The 22,513-nt window shown below is 43.1% G+C and overlaps 1 protein-coding gene across 1 annotated transcript in view; it reads right to left on the bottom strand.

The window, feature by feature from the left end:
- Positions 1–229: 229 nt before the first annotated feature.
- SLC28A3 (solute carrier family 28 member 3) overlaps positions 230–22,513 on the bottom strand; it is a 68,655-nt gene continuing 46,371 nt past the window's right edge. Inside the window, exon 18 of the mRNA XM_062640504.1 lies at positions 230–3,845. Coding sequence (XP_062496488.1) covers positions 3,755–3,845 — 91 coding nt within the window. The 3' untranslated portion in view covers positions 230–3,754. The remainder of the gene's footprint in view (positions 3,846–22,513) is intronic.

Genomic DNA, 22,513 nt, shown 5'->3' with positions numbered 1-22,513 from the left:
CCTTACAGTGAGGATGCATGTTAGTGCCTTGACACAGAAATTTCCATCCTTGAATGCCTTTACACAGCACCTCAAGAATCCTTGTCACCATGGCCCTTTCTTGCTACCATACTCACCCCCTATGGGAAAGCATTACCACATTTTAGCATGGACTTCCACTGACAGCTGTGCACAGCCTTCAGCCAGCAACTGTGTTCTTCCTTGAGTTTTGTCTTGCTTGGAAAACAGGTGTAGAAGTGACACTAATAAACTGTGCTGACATAGGCAGCTCGCGACCATCTCAAAAAAGACACGAGGCTAAAAAGAAAGTATATGTATTTACAGCCCAGAGCCTATTTAGGGACTGTTAGGCAAAGCCTGCCTTAAGTCAGAGTCTACCTCCTCCAAGGAATGACATGGTGCTTTCTGAATCTGGAGGAACCTTTTATCATCAGAAAGCACATTTCACATTTTTTGAGCTGAGAAGGACTGGCTGAGTTTCATCTGGTGCATTCTTACTGCTCACCCTCTGTGGTACTGTTAGCAACCCTAAGCAAGCAGGGCATTCATTTTACTATGCAAGGGCTTGGTCTTGTAGGTACTGAAACAGATCTTGTACCAGGGTTATACTGCTACCTGTTCCCCTAGTCATGGCAAGGGTGGTGGTATCTGCCTTTCAAATATGGGCTGTGGCTCCAGCTATGGAAATCCAGTCAAGGAAATACATGTTGGAGACCATCAACAAAACCAACAATACTGAGTCTGGTTGGGATGGAGTTCATTTTCTTATAGCAGTTCGTAGGGTGCTGTGTTTTACGTATGTAGCCAAAACAATGCTGACAGCATACCAGCATTTTAGCTACTGTGGAGCAGTGCTTGCACAGCATCCAAACCTCTGTTTTTTCCTCTGCCATCCCAGCAAGGAGGCTGGGGGTGGGCAAGTGATCGGTAGGGGAACACAACCAAACAGATGAGCTGAACTAACGGAAGAAATATTCCACATCATATGACATCATACTCAGCAACGAAACAGAAGGGAGCTTAGGGAGGTTTGCCATGTTTTGTCTGGGAACTGGCTGAGCATCAGTCAACCCATGGGAGGTGGCTAGTGATAGCTTTCGCATCACTTGTTTTGCTTCATTTTCTTTCTTTCTTCTTCCACTTCTCCTTTACATATTGAACAATTTTTATCTGGACCCACAAGGTTTTTTGCTTTTACTCTTTCTTTGCTCTTCTCCTGTCCCACCAGGGGTGAAGGGGGAAAGTGAGTGAGCTGCCTACCCAGGTTAACTCACATCGTATTATTCATTGAAATACATTAATATATAATATTAAAGTGCTGAAATTTCTCTATTATTACTGAGCTGAGTGCACTACTAACAGCATAAGTTATAAGAAATTTAAACTTTAAACTGATGCTACTTTCATTGAGTGATTGTATTTAAATCCTGCTTTTTTCTGTAATTATCCGGAAATTGTCAAGTTTTGTTCATAAATACTTGTCATATGACTGCACAAGCACGTCATGTTGTTTTCAAAGACTTTAATGATTTTAATTGAAACAATTTTCAAGTTCTGACTACAGGGAAGTCACAAGGTACTCGACTCCTGCTGTTTTCTCTGACAATGGGAAGGACTGAGAGCTCTCTGCTGTTACACAGAAATGGGGGGGGGGGGGTGTCCTAACCTGACAACCGGCTTGGGAACTCTAGACTTTAATGTTGAGTGGAGTGTCCTCACTGCAAAGACAAGCCAGATTTTTTTTCTACTTCAGTTTGTCTATGCAGGTCAGCCTACCAATGTTCCCTTGCTGGCACATTGACAGCTGGTGTTTGTTACCCAGAAGTAGAGGCAGATGTGTCCTGACGCCTTAATAAACCCTGAGGTTCTGTGGTTCTTCCACGCTGATTCATAAAAGAACATGTTTCTTCCTTGGGTATGAAATGGGAGGCACTGGACACCTACATATCTAAAGCTAGCAGACATCAGCTGCACCCTCACTACAGAATGGACGGCTTAAGAAGCTGAGCCCAAAACCTGTTTCAGGATTTAGCACCTAGCCTAGATAGCAAACTAGCCACAGCTTGAGTCTGGGCAAGCTTTTAGCTGCTGAACAGGAAGAAGATTTATGTAAATTGTGTAGTAAATGCCCAGTTACACATTATAGTAAACATATGTCCAGGGATACCATCTGATGGGAAGTTTTGTTACTATTCAGGCAAAGAGCAGTCAACTTGGAAAGTGCATCTAGGTCAATAAATGCAAAGCATTTGTAGCACATTGTGTTTAAGTCTGACACTGGGAAAAGTGCAAACACAGAGCTAACACACAGCAGGAAGTATTCCAGGATGTTGTAGTCCCTCATCAGAAACATCTGTAAGGTCTTTCTCTTTTACTCCTATATTGAAGGAATGTTTGACTCATACTGGAGCTGTTCAAGCCCATATTTAACAAGTTGTAAATAATAAGCACATCTTTTACATGTTTAGAGCTTAAAAAGAGCCTATTGAACAACAGCTGGTTACCAGCCAAATCGTGTTTTAGTAGAACTTGCGCTGTCTCTCAAACTGCACATAAAATACAGGCTGTGCTCTGAATTCCATTCGGTTCTCTGATTCCCTGTGTCTTGCTTTCACTGTCTTTCTCTATGCTGGAATATCAGATGACTCCCACTCTCAGCAAAACTGCTGGCAGTTGGCCATTTGGAATAGACAACCACAAAATCCAGAGAGGCTTGCCCAACTTCTTTTTAAATGGATTTCACTGGACAAAATTTATCAAAAGCTGGAATTTTCCTGAGCAGTGGAGTATTTTAAAAGGTCAACTTGCTCTTTGGAGAGGGAAATGCTGTTTGTTTAATAATCCCTGTATTTCTCATTCCCACCTCAGTTTGCTAGTTTATCATACAGAACTGCCCCTGAAACATGATTGCTTAAAAATGTTTATGCATCAGCCAGAATGCTCCCCTTGTTTGACAAATGGACACATACACAAAGGACAAGCTATCAGTCTTACAGTTCTCATAATGCAGCATGAACAATGTAGGCTGTTTAGAGTAGTATGTGAAAGAGCAGAAAGTGAATGAGTGCATAAACAATGGGCCCTCAGGAAACAATGGGAGATATGCTCTTTGATCTGTTTGACAGGCATTCTGCAGCTTCTCTGCAGGAGCAGGTGAGTGCTAAAAACAAGTAAGCTCACCAGGAAAAAATGAGCGCAGCATAAGGGGTGCAGAAGTTACTGCTCAAGAAACCTCTGCTACAGAAGTTGATGGATGGTTTGTATTAGGGTCAACCAAAAATTTTGGGTGGAAAAGTGTGAATTTCCTGAACTTAATCACCACTTCAGCTTAGCAAACATGAATGTTCAAAAGAAAAGCAAAGGAACTAAGCTGTCACCAGTATACCTGTTCCAAGGCATAATCGCTCCCATTCACAAGGCCATTTCCTTCCTTTCATTTGCCATAGTTATCAAATAACTTGAAGTTTCAGCTAAAGAAAATAAGTGAAAGAGGCTGGGCATCAGAACACAGCATAGATATTGTGTTGGTACACTACAGACATAATGAGGAAGGTTTAATTAAAGGATTTTGTATTAATAAAGTCATTCTAACAAATGTCAGGCTTTTTTCCTACAACTGCTTTCCCTTACTCTACTGATACAAAACCCTGAGCTCCTGCATCTAATCCTGGCAATCTCTTCTCCCTGTAAGTCCCATCAACGAATATCTTCAGTTCCCTTCTTAGATGCTGTACAGGGACTATGGACAATCATTTCAGCATCTTCTGCTGCCATTAGTACTGCAGCCAAAGTCAGAGGAGCTGTCAGTGGTACTTCCTGTGCCAAAGTATTCTGTTTGTGTAGCCCTGCAAGTAGGAAAAATAGCACACCAGAGGATTACTTAAACTTTACAGGGCTTTTTCAGGCTCTGGTAATTTTTATTTTTTTTTTAAGTGCTTTTAGTTCCTGAAATACAAGTTGTTATGAAAGTGTCAACTGTTATTGACCCAGCCCAAATTCTGATCTGTCAAAAATCAAACTTCAGGGCACATTATTGTGAATTTTCCATTTTACAGCTTTTACAGACAAAAATGATCTCCAGTCCCAATGCAGAGTATGTTGTACATTAGCATTTAAGAGAACACTGGAAAATGGAGAATAGGCATGGAAAAATACCTGGAATACATACTTAGAAAATGAAGTGGTGATAATCAACTAAGTTCTATTTACATTCAAGTTAAAGGGAATAACTTTAAGCAAACAAAATGATAAAGCCTGTAAACAGGTCTGTGATGATCTATTCTCAGAAAATTACTATTCTGATGTACATAAAAGAAATTAATGGACTCCTTAACAGCCTTCAAATGCTCCACATGCCTTCATACAGAAAGGGACATCTTAGAAAAAGCATTACTTGAAGATACCATTAATTCACTAAATAATGGAAAAACATCTGGCTTGGACGGCTTCCCATATAAATTCTATAAAGTTTTTAAAGAACCTCAGAGGTCCATTTTCTGTGCAACTATCAGCATGGTCTTTGAAAGTAGTGATGAGCCAAGATGTTTGGGGCAATTCTGGTTGAGACTGCACATATCCAGAATCATTCACCTATCTGCAAAGGCATTTCCAAAGAGCCTAAATCTTAAATTTCCCATTACTGAAAATCACAATTAGGTAATCTTTGTTCATAGAGATTATTTGATTATTAATAAACTTATTTATGGCTTTCTTGTATTAATCATAGAAAGTAGGAAAGTTCATTGCTCATGAAGTACAAAAATAATTTAATTACAATGCCTTAGCTTTTAAACAGTGATAATAGGCTTCTACATCTATATCAACAAATCACATTGGAAATAACATTAGATTTTTAAAGGAAATATTGTTCCTTCAAAACAGAGAGCCAGGAATTAGTCAAAGAACCCTTTTTCTTCCATAAAATGCTGATTTCTCAAAACAAAAATTGTTGCTAGGAAAGCATTCATTTCAAGGAAATCCCAATCTTGAAAAATGTTTGGAAAATTTTCAGAATTATCAAAATAGCCTGTTCAAAATGCAAGATCCATTTTTTTTTCACTAGTGTACAAAATACAATGTGGTTACGGGAGCAGTTTTAGCAGATTATTGAAGTATGCCAAAGAAATGCTTTAACTGATCTGAACCAAACTCACCCCTGACTGAAGGGCAGGGTATCCAGATTGAATCCTTTCACTGTATTTCCTAATTACCCATCCAGAAAGATCTCCCCAGCACCAGTCGTAATGTGGACCATCTGGTCTGATGCTTTTGTCATTTTTTTTTCCTCACAGGGAACTGTGACCACAGCAGGGGGATTAATGCATAGTAAAAAAAAAAAAAAATGAAAAGGTAATTGGAGTTTGCATTTGTTTTCCTGGCATTTTTAATTATTTTATAGTTTCTTCTCTGATTATTATTGACACTTCATCATCCTATCGACTTAATGCTCTTACTCATTCTCCAACCTTTTTCTCACTCCAACCACTTTGTTTCTTCTAGTTACCTCTTTCTTTATTCCCACTCCCTGCTTATTTTCACCCCCTTAATTTCTCTGTTTCTCACTCTTACTGTTCTCTCTTTCTTGACTCCCCACCTCTGTTTTCTGTTTGTATTTCTTTCCCCATCCTCTGATTCTAACTTTACTCCTTTCCTTATGCTGCCACTCACATGGGTTTCCCTTCTCCCTAAAACCTCCCGTATTCTTCCCTCTTGGTAAGATATAAAGCTGAATAGCACTCATCCCAGTTGTTGTCATTTCTCCCCCAACCTCCCCCATCAGTTATCACAAGAACAGCAAAATTAAGGTGTCAAAGTGGCAAGTATTTGTATGTTTCACAAACTTCTCATACTGTTTTTCTTTTAATATTACCCATAGCTGTCTGCTATTTTTCTAAATATTTGAGACTGTCTGAGAGGTAGCAGCTTAACCCAGAGCTTGCAGAAGACTCGTATAATGCTTGTGATTCTGAAGAAAACCTTGCAAATGCCTACTAAATGTGGCCATTGCAATGAGGTCAACCTGTAAAATGGACACTACTGCATTTCAGAGCTCTGATGCCTGAAATTCTTTGTATCAATATTATTAACCTTCTTTTTACCAATAGTTCTGGAAGGAACATTCAGTTTGTATGTTTTTAATACAGTGAAAAGCACCATGGATATTACGATAGTTTTCTGATCCTTGTCTAAACGAGAGCAGATAGGCCAGGTTCCTTGGCAAACAGAATTAAAAATATAAGCAGAAATGGCAAATGCAAACTACAGTAACATAACTAAATTGGCTTGTGGGAATTACATCTACAGCTCATATTAGAGGAAAGAGGGGCAAGTATTTCTTCTTAAAGTATGACAAAAGCTGCCACTCCATGAACTGTACTGCCAACAAGGGTAGCAACATGCATACTGTCTGAAGGACTTCATAGTGTGCCAAGCCACTTGAGAGTCACTCTTGTGGTTACCATGTCATCAACTCCTCAATATGCTTTTGCTACAGTTGGAACTTTACTTGGAACTGCTACAGTTTCAGCCTCTGAAAAATTGCATTTAAAAAACCTAAAAGGGAGGGCTCTTGACTTAAGCCTGGAAACATTTGTGCTTCAGATATTGATGTCATTCTCTAAGTTTGTCCAGGGAAAAATAGGAAAACCAAAGTCTTTATACATTAATTTAGGTGTAGACCAATCAACAGAATATATTAGTTGTTCAGTCCCATATAAAAGCTTATTTTCTGCTTGTATTTTACATCTCACTTCAGAATGACTTCGGAAAGACTGTGTCAGATGTCTAAGCCTACACTGTATCTGCTACATGTATATCTGTTCTTCCCAGTTTTGCCTGATACTAACATCTTGAGAAACTGTGTACATTACACTTTTCCCATTCATGTGCTTGCAGAGTTATAAAATGTCAGGTGACTTAATACATGTTTTATGTATACAGATCATCTTCATCATCTTATAACAACACATCACAGCTCATGTACCATCTAACCCAAAAGCTCTCCAAAATCAGTACGACTTCCTCTGACTCTGCTTGCTTTTGAAACAGGATCTACGTTGCTGTGAATCACTGACTAGAAAACTCCCTAATGCTCACCATGGTCTGGGCCCCCCTTTATCAGCAGAGGGGCAGATAAATTGTGAGATTTATGGGCATTTAATTATATATTTACAGGTGCTTCTTATTCAAAGGTGTTCTGAGTTTGAGACTAGAAAAGAGTGGCAAGCTGAGGAAAGCCCAGAACCAAGGGATAAATGTGGCTAGTTAGTCCCAGAAGCTGAATAGCCAAATAGTTTTGTGACAAAGGACTAGAAAATAGAAAGCAGTGCTGCTGCTGAGCTTAGAAAAGTTATTTTAAAACCAGGGAACCACAGAAACATCACACAGCTGAACCAATAGGACATGAGTGGAACAAAAACAGCTTGAAACCAAGGAAGAGGGGAAAGGAGGCAATAGGTAAAAAAAGTTTGAGAAAGTGGCAGGAGTTTCTAAAGTAGAGAAATCTCCCATTATTCTCTGAGTGTGAAGAGCATGCAGATGAGTTTTTAATCAGCTGGAGACCAGGTGACAATAGAGCAAGTGTGTCTCTGTGAAAGTGTAGGAAAAGTTGGAATGACTATGTAGTTGTCATATCGGAGCTGAGGGATTTCTAGTGATGGGTGTGTTCAGTCTCTTTTGGTTCAAGAATTACTGCAGGAAACCTATTTGATTTAATGTGACTGCACTTAATATTCTATCATCTGTTCTCAAAGGTTGTGTTCATTAATTCTCTGATGCTTTGAAAACCCAAGCATGGAAAGCTCACAATGCAATAACAGGAAGCACAGAGTGAGGTCACTCCCAGAATGACTGGCCTATGGATGCAAACTAGTCGCAAGTTTTTCTAAGGTGACATTTAGCTGCATGGTCAATTGCTGAGGTGAGTAGCTCGAGAGAGGACGCCGTCAACACCGGAGCGGGGGCGGGGCGGGGGGAGGGAGATCAGCGTCCAGGAGCCTCAACTCAGAGCGACAAGAGCCACCGGGGGAGCCTCAAGTCCTCGACAGGACCTGCCCGGGAGCCGGCAGCTCAGCTGACGCCAGCAGGGATTCACAGGGGGCAGAGCCGGGAGCAGCGGCACCAGCCCTGACTGGGTAAAAACCTGCCCCAGGGAGAGACAGTGGCTAGGGTCGCGGCGCGGCGTTTGAGCGGAATGGTGAGCGCTCGGCTTATGGCCAGGGCCCGGTCCGGGAGCTCTGCTCTGGCTGCCCCGGCGGTGGCCGGCGTAGGCACCCAGAGCGAGCTGATGAGAGGGGAGGCTGCAGTGCAGAGCTCGGGGTGCAGAGAGTGCCTGCACTGGTCTGGTGAGGGGAGGGTGCACAATGGGCAGGGCCGCACTCGGTGCTCCCTGGTGGAGGTGCTCCTGCAGCAGGGGCTGAGCTGCGGGATGCTGTCAGTAGGCTGTGAGATGTCAGGGAAGCTGAGAGGAAGCAGTAATGTTTGCTGCAGGCCCAAACTGTGCAGGGGCCTCGAGCTTCGCCTTTACCTCATGAAGGAAAGAAGGAGGCCGTTAACTCGGGAAGCTGGGAATTAGTGAAAAAAAAAAAAAACCCACAAAAAAAAACAAACAAACAAAAAAAAAAAACAAGGAAAAGGACAACCAAAAGCGAGGGGCTTCCCCCTAAATCCCCTGTCGCCGGGCAGAACCGCTTTGCTGTCCTGCAGGGGGCTAATGAGGAAACGCACTCGAGCCAGAAACAGCCGGCTGGTGCACTGCTAAAGAAGATCTCTACTGGTGCTCCCAGGAAAAAGCGGCAGGTCGTAGTAGGGGGACTCTACACTGAAAGGGACAGAAGCACTCATCTGCTGGCCAGACCCTGTCTCAAGGGAGGTGTGTTGCCTACTGGGGCACGGATCAGGGGTGTGGCAGAGAGGCTGCCTGCTCTAGTAAGTCCCATGGACTATTACCCGCTCCTGGTGATACATGTGGGTGCTAGGGATATAGATAGTAGTAGTCTAGGGAACATAAAGAAGGACTACAGAGCCCTGGGGGAGGTGGTTAGGGGCTCTGGAGCTCAGATTGTCTTTTCATCATTTCTCCAGGGTACAGGGGAGGACCTTAAAAAGGCTAGGAGGATTGGCCAGGTTAATAACTGGTTAAAAGGGTGGTGTCATAGTCAGGGGTCTGGGTGTCTTGAACACGGGACCCAAGTTTGTAGGCCAGGTCTAGTGGGGGCTGGTGGAGCTGGTCTGATAAAGAAGGGAAAGAGCAGTTTTGGTAGGAGGCTTGCCAGACTGGTCAAGGAGGCTTTAAACTAGACGTGTTGAGGGAGGGGGGCATCATTCCATCCCAACACACGCAGTCAGTTGCCAGAACCTATAATAAATGCTCGGAGCAATGTAGAGATAATCCAGCCCCAGCCAATGAGCCGGCTTCATTTGGAGCTCGGCTCAGATGCCTCTATACAAATGCCTATAGCAGGGGGAACAAACAAGAGGAATTAGAGATGTGGGCACGTCTAGGGGGGATGATATAATAGGCATCACAGAAACATGGAGGGATGGCTCCTATGACTGGAGTGTTGGAATGGAAGCTTACAGGCTTTCTAGAAAAGACAGGCCTGGCAGGTGGGGAGGGGGAGCTGCCCTTTGTGTTAGGGATAGGCTGGAGAGTATGGAACTCTGTCTGGGGACAGGTGAGCAGTTAACAGAGAGTTTGTGGGACAGGGTTAAAGGGAATATAGCTATGGGAGACATTACTGTGGGGATCTGTTACAGACCGCCTGATCAAGGAGAACCTGCGGATGAAGCACTCCATAGACAGGTATAAAAGCCTCACGCTCACAGGCCCTTGTTCTCATGGGGGACTTCAACCACCCTGGTATCTGTTGGAAGGACGATACGGCCCGGCACAAGCAATCCAGGAGGTTTCTCGATTGTGTGGAAGACAACTTCCTTCTGCAAGTAACAGAGGAGCAGAAAAGGAGAGGTGCCATGCTTGACTTCGTGCTCACCAACAGGGAAGGGCTTGTTGGAAATGTGACTCTCCAGGGCAGCCTTGGATGCAGCGATCATGAGAAGCTCGAATTTGAGATCCTCAGAACAGTGAGAAGAGCATGCAGCAAGCTCAGTGCCCTGGACTTCAAAAGAAGGCCTCTTCAGGATCCTGCTTAGTAAGGTTCCATGGGATACAGCCCTAGAGGGCAGGTGGGCCCAAGACTGTTGGTTGATATTCAAGGATCACCTGCTACAAGCTCAGGAGTGTTGCATCCCAACCAGAAGGAAGTGCAGCAGGAGGGCCAGGAGACCTTCTTGGATGGATAAGGAGCTCCTGAGGAAAATTCAAAGGAAAAAAGAGGCTTATAATAAGTGGAAGCAAGGACAGGTGGCATGGGAAGAGTACAGGGATGTTGTCCGAGAAGCTAGGGACCAGGTTAGGAAAGGTAAGGCCTAGTTAGAATTAAACTTAGCTAGAGGTATTAAAGATAACAGGAAGGGATTCTACAGGTACATAGCAAATAAAAGACAGACTAGGGAGAATGTAGGCCCCCTCAGGAAGCTCTCAGGAGAACTGGCTACACAGGATTTGGAGAAGGCTGAGGTTCTGAATGACTTCTTTGCCTTGGTCTTCACTGCCAAAGGCTCTGACCACACCACCCAGGTCTTGGAAGGCAGATGCAGGGACTGTGAGAATGAAGACCTTGGGATCACTGTAGGAGAGGAACTGATTCGAGACCATCTTAAGAACCTGAAGGTGCACAAGTCCATGGGTCCTGATGAGATCCATCTGCAGGTCCTGAAGGAGCTGGCAAATGAAGTTGCGAAGCCACTGGCCATCATATTTGAGAAATCGTGGCAGTCAGGTGAAGTTCCCAATGACTGGAAAAAGGGAACTATAACCCTCATTTTCAAGAAGGGGAAAATGGATCACCCGGGGAATTACAGAGCAGTCAGTCTCACCTCTGTGCCTGGCAAAATCTTGGAGCAGATTCTCCAGGAAGGCATGTTAAGGCACATGAAAATCAACAAGGTGCTTGGTGACAGCCAGCATGGCTTCACTAAGGGGAAATCCTGCCTGACCAATTTGGTGGCCTTCTATGATGGGGCTACAGAACTGATGGACAGGGGTAGAGCAGTTGACGTCATCTACCTGGACTTGTGTAAAGCGTTCGACACTGTCCCACACGACAACCTTGTCTCTAAATTGGAGAGACATCAATTTGATAGGTGGACCACTTGGTGGACAAAGAACTGGCTGGATGGCCGCACACAAGGAGTTGTGGTCAATGGATCAATGTCCAGCTGGAGACCAGTAACGAGTGGCATCCCCCAGGGATTGTTGTTGGGACCAGTCTTGTTCAGCATCTTTGTCGCTGACCTGGACAGTGGGATTGAGTGCGTCCTCAGCAAGTTTGCCGATGACACCAAGCTGTGTGGTTCGGTTGATACGCTGGAGGGAAGGAATGCCATCCAGAGGGACCTTGACACGCTTGTGAGGTGGGCTGATGCCAACCTCATGAAGTTTAACCATGACAAGTGCAAGGTCCTACACCTGGGTCGGAGCAATCCCAGGCACAGCTACAGGTTGGGCAGAGAAGAGATTCAGAGCAGCCCTGCAGAGAAGGACTTGGGGTTGCTGGTTGATGAGAAAATGAACATGAGCCGGCTTCTGTGCGCTTGCAGCCCAGAAAGCCAACCGTATCCTGGGCTGCACCAAAAGGAGTGTGACCAGCCCCTCTACTCTGCTCTCGTGAGACCTCACCTGGAGTATTGTGTGCAGTCCTGGTGTCCTCAACATAAAAAGGGCATGGAACTGTTGGAACAAGTCCAGAAGGGCCACGAGGATGATCAGGGGACTGGAGCACCTCCTGTATGAAGACAGGCTGAGGAACTTGGGTCTGTTCAGCCTGGAGAAGAGAAGGCTGCATGAAGACCTCATAGCAGCCTTGCAGTATCTGAAGGGGGTCCATAGGGATGCTGGGGAGGAACTCTTCATTAGGGGCTGTAGTGATAGGACAAGGGGTAACGGGTTAAAACTTAAACAGGAGAAGTTTAGGTTGGATATAAGAAGGAAATTCTTTCCTGTTAGGGTGGTGAGGCAATGGAATAGGTTGCCCAGGGAGGTTGTGAATGCTCCATCCCTGTCAGTGTTCAAGGCCAGGTTGGACGAGGCCTTGGGTGATATGATTTAGCGCAAGGTGTCCCTGCCCATGGCAGGGGGGCTGGAACTAGATGATCTTAAGGTCCTTTCCAATCCTAACTATTCTATGATTCTATGATTCTGTGCATGAAAAGATGTTGTGGAACACAAAAGAAAATAAGCATAAAAAGCTGACAGAGGAAAAATGAACTCCATGTCCAAAAAACATTCCCAGTCATCTCTCTGTCTTTTATAAAAAAAAGAATGTTTCGGAATACAGACAGCACATGGGCTGCGGAAAAAATTCAGGCAACAAAATTAATTATATACATCTACGAGGTACTCACAATGATAGATGGAGCAGTCAAATTTTCAACATTGATGTGAATTGTACATTTTCTGGACTTGTCTATTATTAAAATATTGCCTAAAAGCTAATTTTTAAATGCAAATTTTGTTTCTTTTTGCCTCATGAAAAAATATACCTCTAAACTGAATTTGTCAATGAACAATGGACCTGTTATATGCTAGATGTGTGACATATGTTTATTTCTTACTGTTAGGAATTCGAAACACAAAACATCAACAAAAAAGAGAATTCAGTCTCAGCCCACACAGAAGTGTGTCTGAAAAGCCTGTTTCAAGAAATAATAGTCACACGGAAATTGTGCTGGCAGCACACAAAGGTTTTCATTTCCTACTGGTTTTTATTTTGTATTTCAGCTCCACTTTCCTGGCTTTCTGAAGTGTTTTCAACTTCTACCTGTGGGCTGATAAGAAGTTGTAGGTACCTCTGCATTCACCCAGAAGACACAGTACTGAAAATCCTTTTTGCAGTATGACAGTCCTCAGCTTGTGGGAAGTGTTTTGCAAAGACAGCTTTGAATTTTGGCACTCTATGTATGCGGACAAAGCCCTCACTCCATCCCACCCAACACCATGCGTACTGCTGCTCCTTAGTCTACACTGCCTCCCTCCTTGCTGCACTCCTATCTCTCCTTTCTGTCCCTGAAAGGGAAAGCAACCACCTGGGAGAGAGCAACACACTCCAGTCTCGAAAAAGACGGACAGGGAAGCACAGGGAAGCACAGTGAAGAGCATGGAAAAGTATCAGAGGGAGGAAGAGAAGAATCCCCATCCCTCAGGTGCTGGCAAGAAGAACAAGCCCACCAACCCATGCTGTGGGGAGCCACGGTAACCCCCTTGGCAAACTTCTTCACAAAAGAATCAGAGCAGGGGAAAGGCAGAAAAGAGGTTTGAAAATCTCAAAAAGATGGCACAGACTTAGGAAACATCTGCCAGAAATGCAGAATGCTCAAGTAGGAGAAGGCATCTGTCATGCCTGGAGATGCACATTCTTCCACATCTTTCCTACCTCTTACTCATTAGGGTCTTAGTGTGGCTCCTACATTTTCACAACATATGCTACAACATATGTCAGGATGTCACTGATGCCATATGGATCATTACGGTGTCACAGTGCAAACACATGGGGGAGATTTTTTCTCTGTAGTAAATGACTAGAAACAGCTTAAAAGCATACATATGAGGTGTCAGTGGTTAGGATCCTTCAGTCTGGAGGTTTCACTGCTTTTTCTCACTTGCAGCAGTTGTCTCCAGAGATTATCTAATAATAACAAACTCTGTAACACAGGGAAGCTCTACATTACCATCACAAATTTGGTGATTTCCTACCTTGTCCTTGCCTAGACCTGAAATCCAGAGGAGCAGGCAGTGCTGCTTTGGAGATCCTCTACTCCTGAAGGATGAGAGGCAGAAAATAGTCACAAGGATTTTTTGCTCCAGGGGATGTTCCCCATTTGAAAAAAACCCTTGACTGACAGCACAGCCCATCACAGCTCACAGCCTAAGCACTATAGAGAGGATGTTCTGAAAGGCTTCCCAGAGGACATAGTCTGTACATAGTCAGTTTTGAAGGGTCTGAGATCCCATTTCCACATCACAGAAGAAGCAAATTCTTAAGATATACAAGACTCTGGAGTCTGACCTCTCTGACCACCTTGGCCACATGTGCCAGGATGCAAAGAGCTTGGTGTGAAAACTGTGCATGTGAAAACTGTAAGTGTGATATGCTTGAAAAACTGTCCTCAAAACCCAGCTCATCTGGCACGTTCCATAGCAGCATGGCAGCTCCAGGCTCGGTCACCTCTATTGTTGGTGCACCCAGCCCTCATGAGGGTGGAAGCACAGAGGAGCCCAGGTGCTGACGCTGATGAGCTCTGTAGAAACAGGAACAGGAATGGAAACAAAGACTGCATCTGCAGGTGTTCTCCTCCTTATCCAGAATTTCACAAGAGATTTTAGCTACTCTAGAACACGTCGTAATTGAAGTAAGCTGAAATGAAAAATAATGAAAATCCTTGATCTAACAGTTCGTATAAGGAGAATGAGAAAAATAACATAGATTATGATTACATTAACTAGAAGGCTCAGACTGGTTCATGTAGCTAATTTTTTGTTAAACAATAGGGTTGTTTTGTATTTCTAACTAGACAGAGGATTAGCATAAGGTGATAGGCCAGTAATATTTCCATTGGTGTCATTTATGGTGTTCATAACTCTTTCAATACACAGCATTTGGAATTTGTTGACTTTTCTTTTTTGTGTCCAATCTGCTGGAGCATTCAGATCATTTTCATTGCCTGGACCTTTCCCATCTGCTGCACATTGACAACCTATGGAAATAGTTCATATATGTAATATGGGAGCTTCATGTATGGTTATGTTAAGGCACAGTTAGAGTACAAGACCTACATTCTGTACTTTAACAAGTTAGGGAGCCATGCCCTAGTTATGTTTAAGCAGTAAAGCAGGTAATTGCTTGTTATAAAGTAAAGGCAGATGCAAGTGAGGGTTTTCTACAACAAAGAGATGTAAAAAGTTTCCTTTTCAGCTCATACTGCTCCTTTAGCAGCCTGGGGTTATGATATTGTGCCAACTTTGCCTCTAGAAAAGATTAGAGCTGCAGCTCTAAAGTTACTTTGCAACCGCTCAAAAACTGCTCCAGTGTGGGTCCTTTGTAGGGGGTACAGCACACCAGGGACAGATTGCTCCACTGTGTGTCCTCCACAGGCTGCAGATCCTTCCAGAATCCTACTCCTGCATGGGCTCTCCATGGGCTGCAGCTGCCTTCAAGGCATGTCCACTTGTAGCACTGCTGCAGGTTGTATAGCTATTATGGTGTGGTCCTCCATGGGCTGCAGTGGAAAAAACAGGTCTTCTCCACAGGCTGCAGGGGAATCTCTGGTCTGGCATCTAAACCACCTCCTCCTCCCCTTTCTCCACCAGTCTCAGTGTCTGCAGGGCTGTTTCCTTCATGTTTTTCTCATTCCTCATTCTCACAACTCACACGCCCTGTTTCTTACCCTTTCTTAAATATGTTGCCACAGAGGTGCCACCAGCATTGTAGATGGGCTCAGCTGTGCCCTGTGATGGGTCTGCTGTTTTAGAGCTGGCTGGAACCAGATATGTCTGGCATGGGGTCAGTCCTTGTCTCTTTTCAGAGGCGACAACCCTGCAGCCCCCTGCTACCAAAACCTTGCCATGTAAACCCAATACGCCACTTCATCATGACAGACTTCATCCTATGTGCTTGTGTGCAGGAGTGTTCCAGCAACGGTCACTCTATAACTTCTGCCACTGATGCCAGAAGAGCTCTAATGACATCGCCTACATTTGTTTATGGTGGAGATTGACCCATCACTCACCTCATGGGCTAGTCCTTAGACCCAATGTAGAGCAGAGACCTGAATAAGATATTGCAAAATCAGTATATTCTTTCACGTTTGAATGTTAGCAAGCTGACTATTCACAAACTAAGCAAAGAAAAAACCCAAACATGTTCTCTCCTTTTACAAATACTTTACATGAAAAGTCTGTCTTTGTTGCCCCTTTTCAGCACTACAGGTGCTACCAGCAGCAGATACAGACACATTTTCAGTCCTGGTCTATCTAGACTTGTGGTGAAGGGGCTGGTCCTAACACTGGTTTAAAAAAAAGCTCTCCCCAAATAATCTCACTGATGCTAGAACAACACATGGTCTCTTTAGAACATAAATATATATAAAACTCAAGCACCAACACCTTGAGAGGCAGTTGTTTGTCTATGGTGGAAACAAAGCTGCACAAGCCCATGTGATAACAAATGAGAACTTTGGCTCTTATCCATGGCCAGCGATAGAGCTGACCAACACAGACCTAGCCATGGACCATTAAATGTAGGGCACAGCAGTGAAAGGAAGAGATTATCTGATCGCAGTGTATTGTTTTATCAGCAATTGAGGACTACACTATACAAATAGAATAAAAGTGCAACACATTCATATTCTTGCTTCAGAGAAGGGGCCTGGTTATATTTGTATTGTGCTCTATATTGTATCATTAAAGGCTGCTTAATTTGTACTGCATTTAATTTATTTTTGATAACATTGCTGTGATTACTATTCTATGCAACTGTCTCTGTTGTTACCTTGATCTCTACACATGTATTTGCTGTTTATTCCATACAAATTGGATCAAAAGCTTTCTGATGCTTTCTCTATCTGTTTGCACAATGCAATCTCCAAAAGTGGAGATAAGTGCCTGTGGAAGTATTACACTCAGAATTACATCTACTATGTTTTAGAATATGTTTTGCTAGAAATGGTGCCATCAAACAATACAGACATCGTCAACATAGACTTACTTTGCCACAGTCAGGAAGAATGCATCTTGCAACAGTTTATGCTGGGGCATATGAGTATGAAAGGCTCTTCCAAGAATCTTAAATGAGATAATTTTTATAGAAAGAACAGTAACAGTTCACAATGCCACCAGAATAGTTCCTGAGATGTCTGTACCAAGACCTCATGATTCAGCCTTGTCTCTCTGAAATGCCTGTATTTGCAGAGATCATCTGAAAATGGAAGACTTTTCGTCTTTTGAAAACTAGTTTTCTTAATGACCCTTCTCAAAATAAACCAAAAGGGGAAGAATGATCATTCTCATCTGCTTAGGCCAACACTACCAGGACTTGTTCAACTGGAACTTTCTTAATTGGATTCAGGTGTATCAGGAAACTGTTTTTCTTGACTGCTAGTGCTGCGAAATAAAATACTCTCAGTCAAATGTTCTCAGAAATCAGGATACTTCTGTCTTTGATGGCTAATGAGCGATTATGTGGCTGGGTTTCTGAAGAAGTAACTACTGCAGCTCTACCTGAGAAAGTATAAAGCATGAAATGAATCCAGTTCACTGTCTGCCACCAGCCCATATAGTTTTACTGGGAGTCAAATACAAAATATTTTTTTTTGCCACATAACTAAGCATATGCAAGAGAACCTGCATACAGCACAGAAGCCACTTCTGCCTGATATCTGTGCTGTGGGATTTTGGGAGATTTTTGCACAGACCAAAGGTCTTGTGTCAGAGGAGAAATAAATCTAGCTGGAGCTGAAAGAACCTTCCCTGCAGCTGAAAGTACCTTCCCATTGCTATTTTAGGGACTGTTTCAACAGCAGGAAGGGGGTAATGGTGACTTCTAATACAGGAACAATTTCTGTATAATTTTAGGCACTGCTGCATTATCAAAGGACTGCAAAGGACACCGTCTCTACAGATTGGAATAGCAATGATTAGAAAAGGAATTACTAGTTTTTCTAGTTATTGAAATATACTCATGCATGGAATATGAGTTATTAGTTATTGAATTATACATGGAGAAGAAAGTCCTTCCGGTTGACATGAATATTTTGATGGAACTTCATGGAATGGAAAGTTACCATTATTTAAAGTCTTGCATTTCCCTGGACAGACAAAGGATATAGAGACAACTCTACAGTGAACTAGACCAACACTCTTATCTTTTACTTTTGGCCATTATTTGACAAATTCTTCATTATAAACAGCCAAGTTAAGGTCAGCAGGACAGAAATGTATGTTTTGGAACTAGCTGAAAGTGTCTTTGGACAATATTCTCCCTTTTGTGTCCAAGTGAAAATTTTTCTAGAACATTGCTTTTATGAGCAATGTTCTAGAAAAGAGAGTCTTATCAAAGCTGGTAAGAGCAAAACCACCCCCCACCTCCCTACCTCCCACAAGAGCTTTAGTTAACTCCAGCAATAAGCATACACAACAGCCTTCCTAGATTGACATTAGGAAATATGATGGAAAGCTGATGTAAGAAAACCAAATTTACCTGGGCCTGTCTCAACAGCACACTGCCTCTGGCTTTGAGCCCTTCAGGAGTGTTTTTTGGAGTGTTCTGTGGATGGCTCCAGTTCAGGTTTCTGAAGTATGGGTGCTCACAGCCCCTTGCCTTTGTGTGTGCCTTTCTTGAATGTTCCCGTTAATACAGATCTGAGAGATGAACAGCCCAGAATAGAGAGCAAGTGCTCTGCTGTCTTGATGAAATACTTCTTAGTTGGAGTGAAAGTAATGGACAGACTCTCCTTACTTAGGATTTGAGAACACTATATCTATCTAGTTGCTTTTAAAAAGCTTTTAAAGTTCTGTACAAGCTCTTCCAACTCACTCTGAGCAGGTTACTGAAGAGGATTACTTTGCCATATTTAGCAGTAAGTATGTGAGCTCTTGAGCAGTTGTTCTAGTATCTCTGGTAGGCAAAAGAGGCTCTTCATGCTTCCTTTTCCTCTGGCAATAAAGTGTCTGAAAGACACTGCAACAACTGATACTCAAGAAACAAGCCACTTCCTTGAGTCACAACGGACGAGGATGTCTTGTCATTGCTTTCTCCACAATACATTTCCCTCTCCTTTCCAAGGGTACTGTTTTCTAGGGCTGCTACAAATCATTTATGTCACCCTTAATACTTCTTTTCTTAACCCTCTTTACCATAGTGAGCTGATTCTTCCTGCTCCCTCTTACCTCTATAAGGCAATTAAGGAAAACTATATCTGCGTGTGAAAAGCCTTGTGTTTAGCAAGCCTGAAGGCAGAGAACATGCTTAGCCAGTGGTGGAGATTTCAGTAAAATGGACCTTGATACTGTTACCGGTACTGCTATTCTGGGCTATGTGTGAGTTTTAGAAGCCCATAGGCCCATATTACCTGCAGCTAAATAGAACTGGGATATTAGAGCAGGCTGCACATCACCATCTGTTGCAAGTTTTTGCAGTATCTAAGCCTTTATTTATTCCATAATTCATTCTACTACTTTCACTAAAGTTACCACAAATGGGCAGTAACACCTGTCACCACAATCTACAATGATAATAAGAAATCTGGGGGTATCAGCAGGCAGCATTTTAGGAAAATATGATTTTTGGTGGTATCTGTGTAACAGTCCAAAATGCAGAGCTATTCGAAGTGCCCGTAGTGCCCTTTGAAGGCAAATCACCTTGGCCAAAGCATATCATACTTTTATATTACCCGAAAATGTGTAAAAGTATTTCACCTGAAATCCTGAGCAACAAAACCCCCAAGCAGGACATATATATACAAATAAAAAAGGCTCCATACTTTCATCTCTGCGTGTTTTCTTGGGAAGAACTTTTACTGATTGTGTTCTGCCACCTAGTGATCCGAGAAAGGAAAAATTCCAGCCCTCCTGTGGTGATGTGTGAAATCAAAACAAAGGTGATCAAGAGTAAAAGCAGCAATACAGAAAGCAAGATGTGAACTGTACTACTGTAAAGTCATGGAATGGTGAAAGAAGAAAGGATGAAAAGAGGAAAGCAAGAGGCTTGAAAATAACACCTTTACCTGGTAAATGGAAGCTGACCTGACATCTCAGCCTGGGTTCTGCTGTGGTTTTATTATGGGGGTCAAGGTAGCATAAGGAGAGAACTGATAGTACTGAGGGAGTTCTGCAAGTTTTCCTATGTGGTTTCAGGTTAATCCACATACTGCAACCACGCAAGGTAAATATGTGGTACAGAGGGTATCTCAGTTGACTTGTCTGAGCTGTTTACAAGAATAGTGTGTGACTGCAAGGACAAATTTCTTTATTTAAATGCCAGGGCATGCTTATTAAAAAAAAAAAAAAAAACAAACTGTGAAGGCTGGATGTCTTTTGCATAGTATGTGTGAACTGAAAATTGATAAAGGTTATTTTTCAGTGGCTTCTTGTGGAAGTACCTACAACTCCTAACTGATTCATGATAAACAGATTTTGGAGTCTTTCTGTGTGTAATAATCAGTGTAATATGGCCAAATAGCCAACTAGAGTCAAATGACAGTTTTGTAGGAGGTCAGTCAGCACTTAAGGGTACTTAGAATATTTGGGGTCGTAATGATAATAAACCAGCTAGAGAAGGTACCTGGGAGGGTGCAATGTAACAGCAGTTATCTGGTATGGGCACCAATTTTTTGTGTCCCTGCTGTTATTTGAGTTCACGCGCTACAACAGTGCAATGCTGTTTCTTTAGCATCAGGAAGTAACACTGGTATGAACCTGTTCACAGTCTTCTTTCTTCCTTCAAACCAGAGCTGTTAGTTCAGAAGTGCCAGATTGGTAGAATTGTATCTGTTTCATTCCATCTGTAAAACCCTCTGGTGGAAACTAGGCATGTAGTGCCTAATTCCTCACTGCTTTTCAGCGTAGAATCATCTGGAGGAAGCTCCTGGGTGTATAATCCCACAACTGTAAAAGTCCTGCTCTCTCATTTCTGCTGTCTAACAACTTTTGTTGTACTGCAACTGCTAACACCACCCCTAGGATACTACTTCATGTTATAGACTGGAACAGAGACATCACAGAGCTGAGAGACTTCCCAGCTACACATGGGGGCTGTGGCAAAACTCACAACTAGACACAAATCCAGGTTTATTGTCCAACATGTGGGGCTATTCTCCCCACCGTGGGGACTCCGAATGTTGCAATGTGACTGCCACTGAGGTAGGAACGCTTCCCCAGCATATGGAAAACATAATATTGTTACACATATTTAATCCTGGCAACATGCAAGATTTTGCATGTAAAAACTCTAGGTTTTCACATTTCATGTACAAAAATGTGGCCCTGAACAGCCACCTATACTTGTCACCATGGAATGTGCAGCAACATGGTGTAGGGTGTCCCCCGTCTCTCGGACATTTCTAGCCACCTGACATCGAAGGCACCAATTAATAGAGCAAAAAAAGAAAATACTGTTTTCACTATGGCAACCATGGCAACCCATGCATTCTGATCAATGCCTTTTGAGGTAATGCACTGGTTGCTATAGCAAATCCTATGCTGCAGAATGCCATAGCAACAAGAATATTCTTTGATTATGTTTTTTTCTTTATAAGAACCATCATGAAGTAGTTTTGGGCTTTGCACCAGTCTGTTTTTCTCAGTATTCCCAAGTTCCAGATTTGGAGCTCCACAGGGGCAAAATAGAAACATGTGTACAGTTGCACTGATCATTTTACAGTATTGTATTAATTGAAGTACTTCCTTTGGCTGCTATGGACTGATGGACTTTAAAACCAGCTTGAAATTGCAATCAAACACAATGAAACAAAGTCACATCTGATTTACACTGGTGTAAGTGTATGTCAACTCCAGCTTCAGTGAAGATCCCCAAAGTTTAGATTGGTGTAGATAAGAGGAGGATTTGGTTCAGCCTCTCAAATGTGGAAGTTTTGTAGCCTGCCACTTGTTTTTGAGTTTGATAACAGCTTAGTATAGCAGCCGGCCTACTTATACCATGGGCCTGCTTTCAGAGAGGGATGGTACCATGTTAGTGAGCTGTGCTCAGACTTGAAGCTCAGGGCTTCACACCAGCTGCCCCCAGGGCATGTCAGCCTGTGTCACCAGCTGACAAGCAGAGATCTGTGCTCCCTGAGCAGAGAGGTTCCCTTGTCCTGCACCAATGCCCTAGGCACAAATTCTTCTTCACCTCTTAGCTGGTGTGGCTGAGGTTGGGAGTCACCCTCCTAGCTAAGCCCCACTGCTGAGCAACATGCTTAAGTTACTAAAGTAAAGCTACAGTCCTCTTGAAGGTCTGCTAGTGATCCAAAGACTCACAAGAATTGGGACCCATGGATATGTGGCACAGCATAGTGGAAAGCAGTCTGACCACTGTATAGCGGAAACTGTTTCAGTCTGCAAAGGAAGAGAATTGGTATGCATATTCTGCATCTTTAGCCTCTCTCTATTCATGTCTTTGGTGATAAAGAGATGATACCTGGTTTGGAGAACATAACTTGCTGTATATGACTTGCATCTTTGACAGTGTGGTCCTAGTTTCAGCTGGGATAGAGTTCAGCTCCTTCCCAGTAGCTGGTACAGTGATGCGCATTTAGGATAAGAATAACATTGTAACAGCCTGATGTTTAGTTGTTGCTAAGTCACGCTTATCCTCAATCAGGGTCTTCTCATCTCCTTACACCACCCGACCAGTGAGTAGGCTGGGAGCACAGGATGCTGGAAGAAGACACAGCCAAGACA

The sequence above is a fragment of the Pezoporus occidentalis genome, unplaced genomic scaffold, assembly GCF_034315485.1.
Source record: "Pezoporus occidentalis ecotype Australia unplaced genomic scaffold, CSIRO_AGI_Poc_V1 ctg117, whole genome shotgun sequence".
NCBI classification, from domain to species: domain Eukaryota; kingdom Metazoa; phylum Chordata; class Aves; order Psittaciformes; family Psittacidae; genus Pezoporus; species Pezoporus occidentalis.
Note: the sequence above shows the minus strand (reverse complement) of the source record. Positions and strands in the feature narration are given on the sequence as shown.